Source organism: Meriones unguiculatus, chromosome 12 (genome assembly GCF_030254825.1).
Source record: "Meriones unguiculatus strain TT.TT164.6M chromosome 12, Bangor_MerUng_6.1, whole genome shotgun sequence".
NCBI lineage: Eukaryota > Metazoa > Chordata > Mammalia > Rodentia > Muridae > Meriones > Meriones unguiculatus.
The window spans coordinates 67,392,344-67,405,946 of NC_083360.1; the positions used below are offsets into that span (position 1 = coordinate 67,392,344).

General features: G+C 40.6%; 1 protein-coding gene across 3 annotated transcripts in view; it reads left to right on the forward strand.

Annotated features, from left to right (window-relative positions):
• Focad (focadhesin) overlaps positions 1–13,603 on the forward strand; it is a 315,631-nt gene that overhangs the window by 99,669 nt on the left and 202,359 nt on the right. For all 3 annotated transcript variants that reach the window (XM_060365822.1, XM_060365823.1, XM_060365824.1), the window contains 2 exons: positions 651–738; positions 3,888–4,090. In XM_060365822.1, the coding sequence (XP_060221805.1) occupies positions 651–738; positions 3,888–4,090 (291 nt within the window). The remainder of the gene's footprint in view (positions 1–650; positions 739–3,887; positions 4,091–13,603) is intronic.

Here is a 13,603-nt window from a genome sequence, read left to right on the forward strand (position 1 = left end):
GTTTATTTCTCTGTTATAGTTAAGCATGCTTAATAAATTACAGTCCCTACTTCCTTCACACTAATACTTCTTTTTTATAATACAGTTTATTAAACTATATTTCATGTAATTTATTTTGTAAGTTATTTAGATGAATTGTGTTAATGTTAGGTCAGTAGAAAAGTTTAGCTATTTTTTTTCTCATGAAATATTTCTAAATCCAGCATTTCAGGCTATTGTATTGGCTCACAAGGATTTGCTCCTCTTGAGGCTTGTGGTAGAAAGGTTTTTTCTTTAACAAATCCCAAACCAAGCCAAACCACCAAATCAAAACAAACCAAACCAAGCCAAACCAAGCCAAACCAAACCAAACCAAACCAAACCAAACCAAACCAACCAAACTAACAAACAAATGAAGCAGGGAAGAGTGAACAAAAAACAAAGTTTTTTTTCTCTTGTAATTATTTTGGTTTCATTCTGTTGCTTTTTAGCTACTGATTTCACACTTAACTTACTCTGCTTGGTATTTGCCAGTGATGTCTTCAGTAGGACAGACTGGATTAGGTACTCTCCACAGTGTTCATTGACATATATTTTCCTTGGATACATGTTGTGACGCCATGGTTTCTACATCCTCTTCAATAAACGTTTTTGTTCTCTTATTTTTCTAGGATTTTCCTGTCAAATTGGTCATTATTGGATTTGCTCTAATACTTCTACAGGCTCCAGCAAGCCAGCAGAAGCCAGTATTAAACCTAGGTAAATAAATACAGAGAACTCTGTAAATATATGTGCTGGCAGCTGTCCCTAGAGCAGTGTATCATGCTCCTTCACATATTTTGAGTTTCTAGTTTGTGTTGTTCCTAGTTGCTACCAAGTAGATGTTCTTAGCTTATACCTATGCATTTCTATATCTCATAATTTGCCCAGAATTTTTCATGCACTTTAGGTTTTGATAGAAATGGTAGTACAATGCCATTTAAAAATATATACACAGGCACTTTCTTTTTCATAATTATATACCAAAATGAGAGTAATATAAGACCCTTGGAAGAAGTTAAGTGTGTGTTTCTCAGATTGTATTTGTTTTAAGATTCTATTTTGTGCCAGATGGCTCAGCGGGTAAAGGCACTTGCAGTCATTCCTGAGAGGCTGAGTTTAATCCCCAGAACTCACATGCTGAGAGCAGAGAACTGATCCCATGAGTTGTCCTCTGACCTCTAGACACACACACACACACACACACACACACACACACACACAAACACACACACTGCAATAAAAATGACGTTTATAATTGGTGCTACACTGAATAAATTGTAATGTTTTTTTTTAACTTAGAGAAGTTAGATGAATGGTGATATTCTTTTAATTGTCTAATACTGATTTAAAGGAAAGTAAAGGCACATTGAGAGGTAAGTAAAATGTGCTAGTTATAAAAGAGTACAAGAGTCAAGTTTCTCCCTCCCACTGATGGCACAGTGGGAGACATCACTCAATTTAAAGATATATCTTTAAATTTTGCTCTTTTTCTTTATGTTGTCTAACTTTGCTTGGTCCAGTACCAAGTGTGTGTTAATAAGGACCTGAAAATTAAAATGCCTTAGATCAAATTTTTTAGTGCCTTCTCCTCTGGGGCATTAATTTGTCAGTATGTTGGGAGTGAATTGCTTGACAATGGTCTCAGCACGTGAAGGAGACCTAGTTTCTAGGACTACTTTTGCCTCAAGTTCATTGTCTGCTCGTCCCTGGTCCCGTTTGGATCAACTTTTCTCCAACATTGCACATGGCATCTCCTGGAAGCAGTGTGCACCAGGCTGTTCCCTCTGCTGCCTTCACAGAGTTTTACTGTGGTACAGTTTACATATAAGATTTACCATTGAAGGTGTACAATAAGGTATTTTCAAAGTTATTGTTCTGTACAGCCAGTGATATAATCTAGCCTCAGAATTTTTTTTTAATCACCACTGCCTTCTTAATTTCTTGTGTATAATGCTATAATTATCATTTCCAGTTGTAGCCCTTGGGAAAACATTACTCTGTCTTTGAAAAAAGAAATGCCTTGAGGCTGGAGTTAAGAGCACTGGCTACTTTTTGAGAAGACCTCGGTTTGGTTCCCATCTCTCGATATGACAGCCTAACAGCTGTCTGTAATGCCACAGGATCCTGTGTCCTCTTCTGACCTTTTCTGGCACTGCATGCATGTGGTGCACAGACATAAATGCAAGCAAAACATACACACACACACACACACACACACACACACACACATATATATATATAAAATTAAAACAACAATGACAAATATATTTACTGTTATATTTGTATGTGTGCGCACACACACACACGCGTGCGTGCACACACACACACACACACACACACACAGGGCATTACATGCATGGAGAGGTCAGATGACAGAGTACATTCTCTCCTTTCCCTTTACACTTCCAGGGCTTAAACTGACAAGTCAGGTTGTCAGGGCTCATAGGTCCAGAACTTTAACCGTTGACCCACCTCACTGGCCCTAAAGTCTTTTGTCTCTGTAGATTTGTCTTTTTATATAAATGGATTGTATTTGTTTTATTGAGAAAATAATTCAAAGCCCTAGAGAACCTGCATTTCCAATTCTGAAGCTGCAAACGTATGTTTTGGCTCACGCACAGTAGAAAAATGACACAGGACCAAGCAAATGCTTTGAGCATCTGTTAGCTAGCAGATTGCTTTCCCTTGTAAATCAGTGCCTGTTTTGAGGTTATCTTGGTTAAGGGAATAAACCACACTGAAAATTGTTGAGACAGTCTGCCATTTGAAACCTCTTAGTATATTGGGAAACTATTTAGTTTTCAAAGTAATATATGATCAAGAGGCTGTCAATCATTTCAAATTCAAAATGCAAGCATTAATATTACATACTATATACTTAATAATACTAGACTTGATTATAAATAATAGCTTATAAGAACATCTGGGAAATTTATAACATAAAACTCAATGTGTTCCTTGTGTTTCCTGTGTTTTACTAAAAAAGTATTAGATTTTTCTAATACCTTATAGACTACTATGGGTTAAGGCCAATATTTAGAGAAAATATCCTACAGTAACATGTGTTTGTACTTCCGCTCATGTTAAGGTTGGCTTCCAAGTCATTCAAAGCAAAATACTGTCAACACATTGATATGACTCAATGCCCAGAGGTTTTTTTTTTTTTTCTTGGTGTAGTGGGGAAATTAAATTACTTGATTACTTTGCTCTGAAGCCTATGAATAACATCTTTAAGTAAATCAAAGTTTACTCAGTAACCTTGAAAAATGTAGTAAGAACATAAAGTCTACTTATATCCTAACTCATTCCGTTACTAGTCTCTAGGAGATCTTGTGCTTGGCCAACTCCCTGTGCATTGGTATGCATGCCAGCATGAAAAGGAGCCACTTACTGCAAAGGGTTTCCTGGGTGGGTGGCTTTGGGACTACAGTGATTCACTTCTTAGCAGTCTAACTGACAGGCAGCCCTCCTTCACCTTGCTGTTCACCTAAGCATCTTCTAATAATCTTTTTGGCTTGTTTTTGAAGAAGCACATGTGCTGCCCTGGTTATTCACTGATCAGGGACTTTTGTGCTCTTGGTTGTTAATAGGAGCTGCGAAGTTATAAAGGACAAATGTTTAATTGTATTTTAAAACGTTTATAGTGACCAACAAATAAAGTTGATTTATAGATAAATCGCGTATATAAATGCATAACATGTGTCATGAATATCAATTGCTTTTTAAAAACATGCAGGAAGCTTTTATTCACCCTAGCTGTGTCTGAGCTGGTAAGGGTAAGAAAAACTCTATTGCACTCATAAAAGAGTATTCTGTATCACTGGTGATAATTAAAAAAAAATGTGACTTCTTATTTTGATAATTAGCTTTGAAGCTCCTCTCCCTTGCCGAGGATCAGAGAATCCCAAAGGCATCCCTGCTGCTTGTGGTGCCTCTGCTGCAGATACTATCATCCACCGCCTTGGAAGACTGTCTGGCCATGGGCGAGGAAGGTCCCTCCAGGCAGCAGTTGGCTCTGAACGTTTTGGAACTGCTACAGAGGGAATGTTGTGGAGATGACCACCACATGGTAATGAGTTCTTCCTTATTTCTTTTCAGGGTCCAGGTGTCTTTCCTGTCATCTCTTGATGAAATTTCTCTTTAGGTGTAAGCTCATTGCACTTTTTGGATTTGTCAGGCATAGTGTGGGATATGTTATACGTCTGGACTCTGAAGGGAGCTATGGTCAATAATTTCTAGAAATGCTGTAGGATCTTTCTTCCTTTTTGAGGTTCCAGTATATATTAGCTGCTAATGGTATTAGGTAGTCTTGAGAAAAATAAATGAAATCTGTTTATTCTAGCACTCTCTCTCTCTCTGTTATTCTCTCTCTCTAGTCTGTTTTATACACTTTATACGTATGCAGGTGGGTTTCCACAGAAGCCAGAAGAGGGCTTCAGATCCCTTAGAGCTGTAATTTACAGGTGGTTGTGGGGCACTTGCTGTGGGTCCAGTCCCTTGATGTGGGTCTGCTCCCCTGCAAGAGCGCAAGTTCTCTTAACTACTGAGCCCTCCCTCTTCCCTCTGTAGGGCTTCTTTAACATGGGGTCTTTCATTCTCAAGAGACCATTAATGTATATCCAACATTTTGCCAGCTGGGGTCTCTCCCAGGTAGGGAATGTTCCTCATAGACTTGAAGTTCTGGGGTTAGTATAAAATTTATATGGTTGGCTTGTAATGTTAGGTTCCAGGCCAGTGGCTCTTGCCGTCTTTATGTCTGACCATATTTTCCTGCCTCAAGTGGAAGACAACAGCCTTGTCACATGCTTTTTTTCTGTCTTTGAAGACTGTATGGCCATGGTCCCTTCAGGTAGCAGTTGGCTCTGAATCTTTTGGTTCTACACTGGAAATGATAGCCCTGTTTACTCCATTCTGTGTTCTCCCTCTCCCCTCTTTTTCTCATTTTCTCTTATTTTAAAACTGTGTGTATGTGTGTCCAAACACAACTGAACATTTGTGGAGGTCAGATGACGGCTTTCAGTACTCAGCTCTGTACCTCTGTCCTATGCATAGATCCCAGACATTGAGCCCAGGTCTGCAGGCTTGGCAACAAGTGCTTTTACCCACTGCACCTCATCATTGGCCCGTTAGTCTCCCTTTCCTGTGACACTAGCTTAAGACACTAGTATATTTTTGTCAGGCCTGTCTTCTTTTTACACAGTGGCTTGGTAAAATGTATTAATTCTCAGCTTCCCTCTTAGGGGTTGGGGTGAGGGTTAAGTAAGATAAAGCCAGAAAAGCATCTAAAGCCTCTGTGGAGGGGTCACTGCAAAGACAAGCTGGAATGTGCTTGTTGCTTCATCTGGAAAAAGAGAGATCCCTTTAGTCATGCATTGTTAGGGTTACGGTCTAGTCATCATTATTCCTTAAATGAGAATGTATTGGAAATAAATTAAATGTGTATTACAGCTTCCTAAATCCAGATTGTTACACTATAATTCTAATTCTTGAACTACATATTTGACTTAACAGTAAGATCAGGAAATTCTAGAGTTCTAAGTAGGCTGGGAAGAATCTAGTAACTTTTTTTTTTTTTTATCTCTTCCCTCCTAACTTGCCATATAGCACAGTGATAGGATCCTGGGTGGGCCCAGGGCTGGGGGCCAGTGCTACAGCCCAGGCAGGATGTACTTTGAATTGTGTACCTTTAAATCACAAGTGTTATTTACTGAGGCTCGCCCTAACTCTAATACCTAAGGACTCAGCTTCCTGTTTGCTCAGGTGTGTGTGTATCTTATCATCAGTGTCGGTAGCTGCACTTTCTCTTTAGCAGCTGTTGGTGAGGAGGGAGGAGGAAGGGCTGCTGTTGATGCTGTAAATATCCTCTTCATGGTGCTGTGCTGTTTGTTGAGGTGGTGAGTAGACATCTATCACTGTTTTCTAAAAAATTGAAGCCACATTTTACTGTGCAATTCTCTTCCCCAGGTACTTGTGTGCGCCCTGTATTCCAAACACACCTGTCGACTCGGCTTGAGTCACACTCACCAAGTCTCTTTGGTATCACACACACTGCTCGTTCGTGTCCTCTGGATGCACCGCCTGTTCTTCCAGACACAGCTGAATGTTCTCAAGTCTTCAAGTCCCAGCATTTGTTTTATTTACCTAGTGCAAAAAATAGTGCATGCTAATGTAGAGGGTTCCATGTTTGTGCCTTCAGCTCTGTGTGGAGCTCACCGAGAGAGGATAGTGGCTCTTCCCTCAGCAGTCATTGAGCGTCTTGTATTTTCCATCCTAAGTGTATCTGCTTTATATTTCTCAGATGAGCATAGCAAAAGGTTTTAGTTAAAAATATTTTAGTCAAGTCATGTGGTGTTGGCAGCACTCACCTTTAATCCCAGTACTCCGGAGGCAGAGGCAGGGGGATCTCTGAGTTTAAGGCCAGCCTGGTTTACAGAGTGAGTTCTAGGACAGCTAGGGCTATACAGAGAAACCCTGTCTCAACCTCCCGCCCCCCAAAAAGCCAGTTGTCTTCTTTCCCTCATACTGAAAGAACATCTTAACTTATTCATCTTTTCATCCCAAATACCTGGTTTGGAGTTTTGTTTTGTTTGTAGAAGATGTGCACCTTGTAAGACTAGGCCATTTCCTGTTGGTGTTTTACAGAAAGCTCCCATGAAAAGCATGGGTTTGTTGTTTTCAGTGATTTTTCTTGGTGATTCTGACTCAGTGTTTGATTACAACTAGAGCTGTTCTTCGGAAGTACAGTGTGTAGGTAAATACCTTACCATGCAGAGCTGTAATGGTCTTGTCACTTCTGAAGACTGAGAACCGTGAAATAAAACAAGCCCTGACATCTTTCCATCCCCAAGGTATAAAAAATGCAGTGCTGTAAACATGATATATTCATGCTTTAAAAATTAGCATTTTTTATAGTGTATGGAAAACACGATCCTTTTTTATATTTGGCTATTAACTGTGGTATTTGAAAGCACCTGTTGTAATCCCAGGTTAAAAAACAATCATCAACTCTATAAACTATAAATCTATAAACTCTAAAGTGTTTGAAAATCCTCCCAAGAGAATGGAGAATAAAAGAAAGTGTTGATGTACAGAATATTAAGGCCAATAATGAGAAAAATTTGAGTACGACAAAGCACAAGTAATTATTGACTAGTAAAGGTACTTAGTTTTTCCCTGAAGCATGTTATGAGAGTAACTGTAAAGAACCTTTACTACTCTCAGATAAAGAGGCAGTCTGTCTCCTGTGCCTCTTTTAACAGCAACAAACATTGCCCCAGAGGGCAGTGAAGGTACCACTGAACAGAGCCCCACAGTGGATGGGTGTGGAGCTGTGGTATCACACAGAGTACCTGCAGGTAAGATAGTTCTGAGGAACTTTTAGGGGGAAGGGGAATGAAAGTGGCTTGATGGAATGAAGTGGATGAGATTTACAGCTGAAGTTCAGATGACAAATATAATTTCTATAAAACTGCTCTAGTCAACAGGAAGATTAGGATAGCTTGACTCAACTAATATCTACTGCCAGCTTTTGTGTGTGTGTTTATGTGTAAATATAGTATTCTGGGCCCTGTTGATCAAACAGTACCATATAGGCTTTATTTGGAATCGTAGGAAGTAGCATATTTGGAACTTTTGTTCTTAATTTAAGAGTCAAGAAATTTTCAGTCAGTTGTTATTACCTCACTTAGAGCTAAAATTAAGGCTTACTGTGTATGTGTGGTATGAGGAACTCCCATGTCTTTTTAAAAAATATTTTTTTCTATTATTATTATGTATTAAAATGTATTCATTTGAGCAACAGAACCAAAAAATCTGGGCACAGGGGTCTTTTCTGAGACTGATATTCCAAACAAGGAGATAACTTAGAACCCCTGCACAGAAAGTAGCTCATGGCAGCTCAGTGTCCAAGAGGGTACCCCAATAATAGGAACAGGGACCTTCTCTGACATGAACTCAGTGGCTGGCTCTTTGATCACCTCCACCTGAGTGGGGAGCTGCCTTACCAGGCCACAGAGGAAGACAAAGAAGCCAATCATCATGAGACCTGACAGACTAAGGTCAGATGGAAGGGGAGGAGTACCTACTTGGGGAGGAGCATGGGAGAAGAAGAGGGAGGAAGGGTGGGATTGGGAGGGGATGGAGGAGGATGCTACAGCTGGGATACAAAGTGAATAAACTGTAATTAATAAACATAAAAATAAAAAAATTAAAAAAATGTATTCACTTTGTCTCTTGGCTGTAACTCCCTCCCTCATCTCCTCCCAGTCCCACTTTCTCTTCCTCTTCCTCCACCACCCCCTCCCCTTGTTCACTGATAATGGAGGTCCTCTTCCCCTACTATCTGACCCTAACCTATCAGGTCTCATCAGGACTGTCTGGACCTTCTTTCTCTGTGGCCTAGAAAGGCCATCTCACCAGGAGGAGGCAGTCGAAGAGCAGGCAACCAAGTTCATGTTAGAGACTGCCCTGCTCAACTCAGGAGGGAACCTGCATGGAGACTGAGCTGCTCATGGACTATCTCTAAGCAGGGGTTCTAGGTCCTCTCCAGGCATGGTATTTGGTTGATTCATCAGTCTCTGCAGGACCCCCTGGGCTCAGAATTTTTGGCTTTGTTGGTCTCCTTGTGGAGTTCCTATCTCCTCCAGCCCTTTCTATCTCCTCCTTCTTCTATAAGTTTTTCTGCACTCTGCCCAAAGTTTGGGTATGAGTCTCAGCATCTGCCTCGATATCCTGCTGGGTAGAGTCTTTCAGAGGCCCTCTGTAGAAGGCTCCTGTCCTGTTCTCTGTCTTCTTTTACTTCTGTTGTCTATCCTGTTTGCCTTTTTGAATGAGGATTAAGCCTCTTTCCTAGGGTCTTCCTTGTTGTTTAGCTTCTTTAGGACTGTAGATTTTAGTATGTTTATCCTATATTATATCCACTTATAAGTGAGTATATACCATGTATGTCTTTCTGCTTCTGGGATACCTCACTCAGGATGATCTTTTCTAGTTCCCACCATTTGCCTGCAAATTTCATGATTTCCTTGTTTTTATTTGCTGAGTAGTATTTCATTGTGTAAATGCACAACAGTTTCTGTATCCATTCTTTGGCTGAGGGACATCTAGGTTGTTTCTAGCTTCTGGCTATTGTAAATAAAGTTGCTATGAACATAGTTGAGCAACTGTCCTTTTTGTATGGTTGAGCATCTTTCAGATATATGGCCAGGAGAAACTCCCGTTTCTTACAGTGACTATAAAATAGATGCTCATCACTATTGCGAGTCATTGTTGCCTTTCCCCCGACCCTGTTTTCAGCTGCATGGCTTTCAACTAGTGTTTGAATTTCGCTGGGCCCTGAAAAAATGAGTAGCAAAGCATCATGCTGTTCATAGGGTTGGAGATTACATTCTATCCTCTGTTTTAGGTGTATTTCACACCATACCTTGTGAGGTAGTTTATTTAAGAGTTAACTGAGTACAGGGAATCATAAGAAAGAAGGGGAGTTAGTCTGTTGGGGAAAGGATAGGAGCTCCACAAGGACCAAATATATCTGGGCACAGGGTCTTTTCTGAGACTGACATTCAACCAAGGACCATGTATGGATATAACCTAGAACCTCCACTCAGATGTAGCCTGTGGTAGCTCAGTAACCAATTGGTTTCCCAAAGTGAGGGAACAAGGACCATTTCTAACAGGAACTCAATGACTGGCTCTTTGGTCTCCCCACCCCCGAAGGGAGGAGCAGTCCTGTTAGGCCACAGAGGAGGGCTTTGCAGCCAGTCCTGAAGATACCTGATAAAAAAGGATCAGATGAATGGGGAGGAGGTCCCCCCTATCAGTGGACTTGGAAAGGCGCACGGTGGAGATGAGGGAGGGAGGGAGGGACTGGGAGGGAATGAGGGATCGGGACATGGCTGGGATACAGAGTTAATAAAATGTAACTGATAAAAAAATAATAATAATAAAAGAAAAAAAAAGAGTTAACTGAGGCACAGAGAAGGAACTAGCTTGCCAAAGGTCATGCTTTGGGAACCCCCCTTTAGATTTATTTATATGTATGAGGGCCTTTGCCTACCTTTTAATAGTTTATTGGAACGAAGTTCACATCATAATGTGTACAGGTCAGATACACAATTTAGGGTCTTTGCATTTGTTCAGGCGTGCATATCTCTCACTGCAACAAACCTAAGAATGTCTATTAGTATTATCTCAACAGCTACACCTCATGTAACTTGCCCTCCCTCCTTAGCTGGTGCAACCGCTAACCTACTCTCTAGGGGGAAGTTGTCTGCTTTGGACCCTTCATAAAGATGGGTTCACAAAGTGAGTGGCCCTTTGGCCCTTTGTACTGGCTTTCTTTCTTTTTCCTCCTGAGACAAGGTTTATTTGAGTAGTCCTGGCTATCCTGGAACTCACTCAGTAGACCAGGCTAGCCTCAAATTTACAGAGGCCTGCCTCTGCCTCCAGAGTGTTCTGATTAGAAGTGTGTTTCAGTTTTTTCCCAGTAGTGTGGCAGAACAGTGTTTTGTTTCTCTTACTCTGTGGGTGAACTTCAGGCTATTTTCACATTTTTTGTTACTGTGAATATGTTGTGATGGACATTTATATACAAATTTTTATGTTGTATGTGCTTTTATTTCTCTTGTAGACTTTTATTTATGTTTATGTGCTTTTATTTGTCTTGTAGACTCATGGGGTCATACATTAATGCTGGGTAACTGAGAAATTTCCATTACATTATGTGAGGAGTCCAGTTTTTCTTCATCCTTGCTAACTGCTTTTCTTCTGATTTTAGTTGTCCTAGTGATTGGGAAGAGATATTTATCTGCAAGCATCTTCTCCTCCCTCTCTCTTTTTTTTCCTCATCTCCCCTCCCCTCCCTTCCAATTCCCTCCCTTTCTTCTCTCTCTTCTGTGTGTTGCTTGGGATGAACTTCCTGGCCTCTCACATGGTGTGTAGATAGTCCATCCACCACTGACTTGTGTCCCAGTCCTAAAGCTGTTCTTGAAACACTCATGTCCACATCAGGAGATGAGAGAGACCATGTGTGGTCCAGCCACATGTGCTGTGAAGGATGGAATTGAATTTCAGATTTCAGCTCTTTAACTCTAGAGCCTAGAATGTGTTACTTCCATCTATCCCTTCTCTTTCTCTCCCTCCCTCCACTAGTTTATCTTTGTGCCGAATTTAGGAGGAAATAGTATTAGTGTTTGGGTAGATGCATGGTAAAGAATGTGGAAAATTATCACTGAGTTGAAATGAACTGGTTTCTTAAGAGCTTTTGTTTGAAAATTAGGGATGAGCCTAGATCTTTGAGTATGCTATGAGTTATTTGATAACTAATTATTCCCATGTTTCTCAACTCTCGTCTAGATTGCTCTTAGGAACACAGGGCTGGAAAAAAAGACACTTTCTGGTTTTGTTTTTGGGTTTGGAGATAGCTTTCCTGTGTATCTCTGGTTGTAAAGACCAGGCTGGCCTCGAACTCACAGAGATTCCTCTGCCTCTGTCTCCTAAGTTCTGAGTTTTCATGTCATCATGCTTTTGTCTGTTAAGTCTCTTGTAGTCAGTGTCTTCACTGTAAACAAAACTTGAATCTACCTGTGTTCATAGACCTCTTCAGCTCCACGAAGACTATCAAATGTCTGACTTTTCAAACAGTTTAAACTTAAGATACCCAAACATTTGTAGAAAAACTCTTTCAAACTAGATATTCCTAAATCTTTTATAAAAACTGACAATACATTTCACAACTATCTAATACATATTTAACGATTTCAATTTTATGTGTACCAGTCTTTTGACTGCATGTAGGTCTGTTTATCACATATGTGCCAGCGGAAGCTAGAAGAGGGTATCAGATCCCTGAAACTGGAGTTATGGATAGTTTTGAGACCTGGGCCCTTTATAAAATCAGCCAGTGGTCTGTGTTGGGCCATCTCTTTAGCCCTTCAGATAAATGTTTTATTCGTTTACTTTTTGAGTTCTTGTGTTTTTTCTATTGTTGTGTGTGTGTTCTAGTTCTAGAACTAGACAGGTTCTAGTTATTTATTTAAGTGCAGTTTTAGTTCTAGTTCTAGAACTAGATAGGTTCTAGTTATTTATTTAAGTGCAGTTTTTCCCTGTGGTTTCTGTTCTTTATTGTTTTATGTTATGCTATAGTGCACATAGTAAAAATTATTTTATTTTTTACTTTTTCTTCTGAAAGGCAGAATGTGCCAGCCCTTTCATCTGTTTTCTCTCAGGGTAGGGAAACCCTTGATGACACCTTTCCCCTGACAGTATGGCAGTAGCAGCTGTCACTCAATGGAGCAAGGGGATTTTACTGTGATGTATTATTTAACATTTTGCCTTCCTAGTGCTGTACTGCCTTTAAGCAAGCAAGCAAACTAAAGCAAGAAAGAGATAATACTTCAAGTGACATGGAATTACTTTTGTCTTTCTTGTTTACTTATGTCAGAGTAATGTTCCTACTTTGGACTCAACTCATGGTTCACATTGATTTCCAGTTATTTTCTTTTTCTACTCATACCAACTGGTCTTATTTTTCTTTCCCCAAGATGACAGGAATAATATTTTCCCATATTAGCAATTTCAGGCTTTGTACTAGGTGCTTTATTAGATCTTAGATGGTCTTGTATCTGTCTCACATATCTTGATAAGAAGTTAGTTTTCTTTTAAATTGTACAAATGCGCAAAGTAAGGTTTAGAGAAATTGTATGGTATCAATAGTTGGGTTGGTTTTCCTGAAGAGCAAGTCTTTTCAAGTCTTCTGTGTCTCAAGTCTAGTGTTGGTTGTCATTAGTATAAAGGACTTGGCCGTAGTCATTAATAAATTTCATCTTCTTGTGAACAATATTTTTAATGAGACAAAGGTATATAAAGTTAGATATTAAGCTTAAGTTTTGTAAAGTTTTGAAATACTAATACATTCACATGGTTCAATGGTATGGTATATGGTATATGGTGAGAGGTCTCTTGTTCTCTTTTTCTCTGTGATTTCTAGTAGTCCCATTTTTACACTTTCAAATGGAACATTTTGCATAGTAGTTACCAGTTTCTTATACTATTCTAGAGTACACTACGCTACACTGCACTGCACCACACTGCACCGTACCACCCTGCACCACACTGCACCGTACCACACTGCACCACACTGCACCGTACCACCCTGCACCACACTGCACCGTACCACACTGCACCACACTGCACCGCACCACACTGCACTGCACCACACTGCACTGCACCACACTGCACCACACTGCACCACACTGCACCACACTGCACCACACTGCACTGCACCACACTGCACTGCACCACACTGCACCACACTGCACCACACTGCACCACACTGCACCGCACCACACTGCACCACACTGCACCGCACCACACTGCACCACACTGCACCACACTGCACCACACTGCACTGCACCACACTGCACTGCACCACACTGCACTGTACCACACTGCACCACACTGCACCGCACCACATTACTTCACACTGCACCGTACCACACTGCACTACACTACACCGTACCACACTGCACCACACTGCACTGTACCACACTGCACCACACTGCATTGCACCACACTGCACGCCACC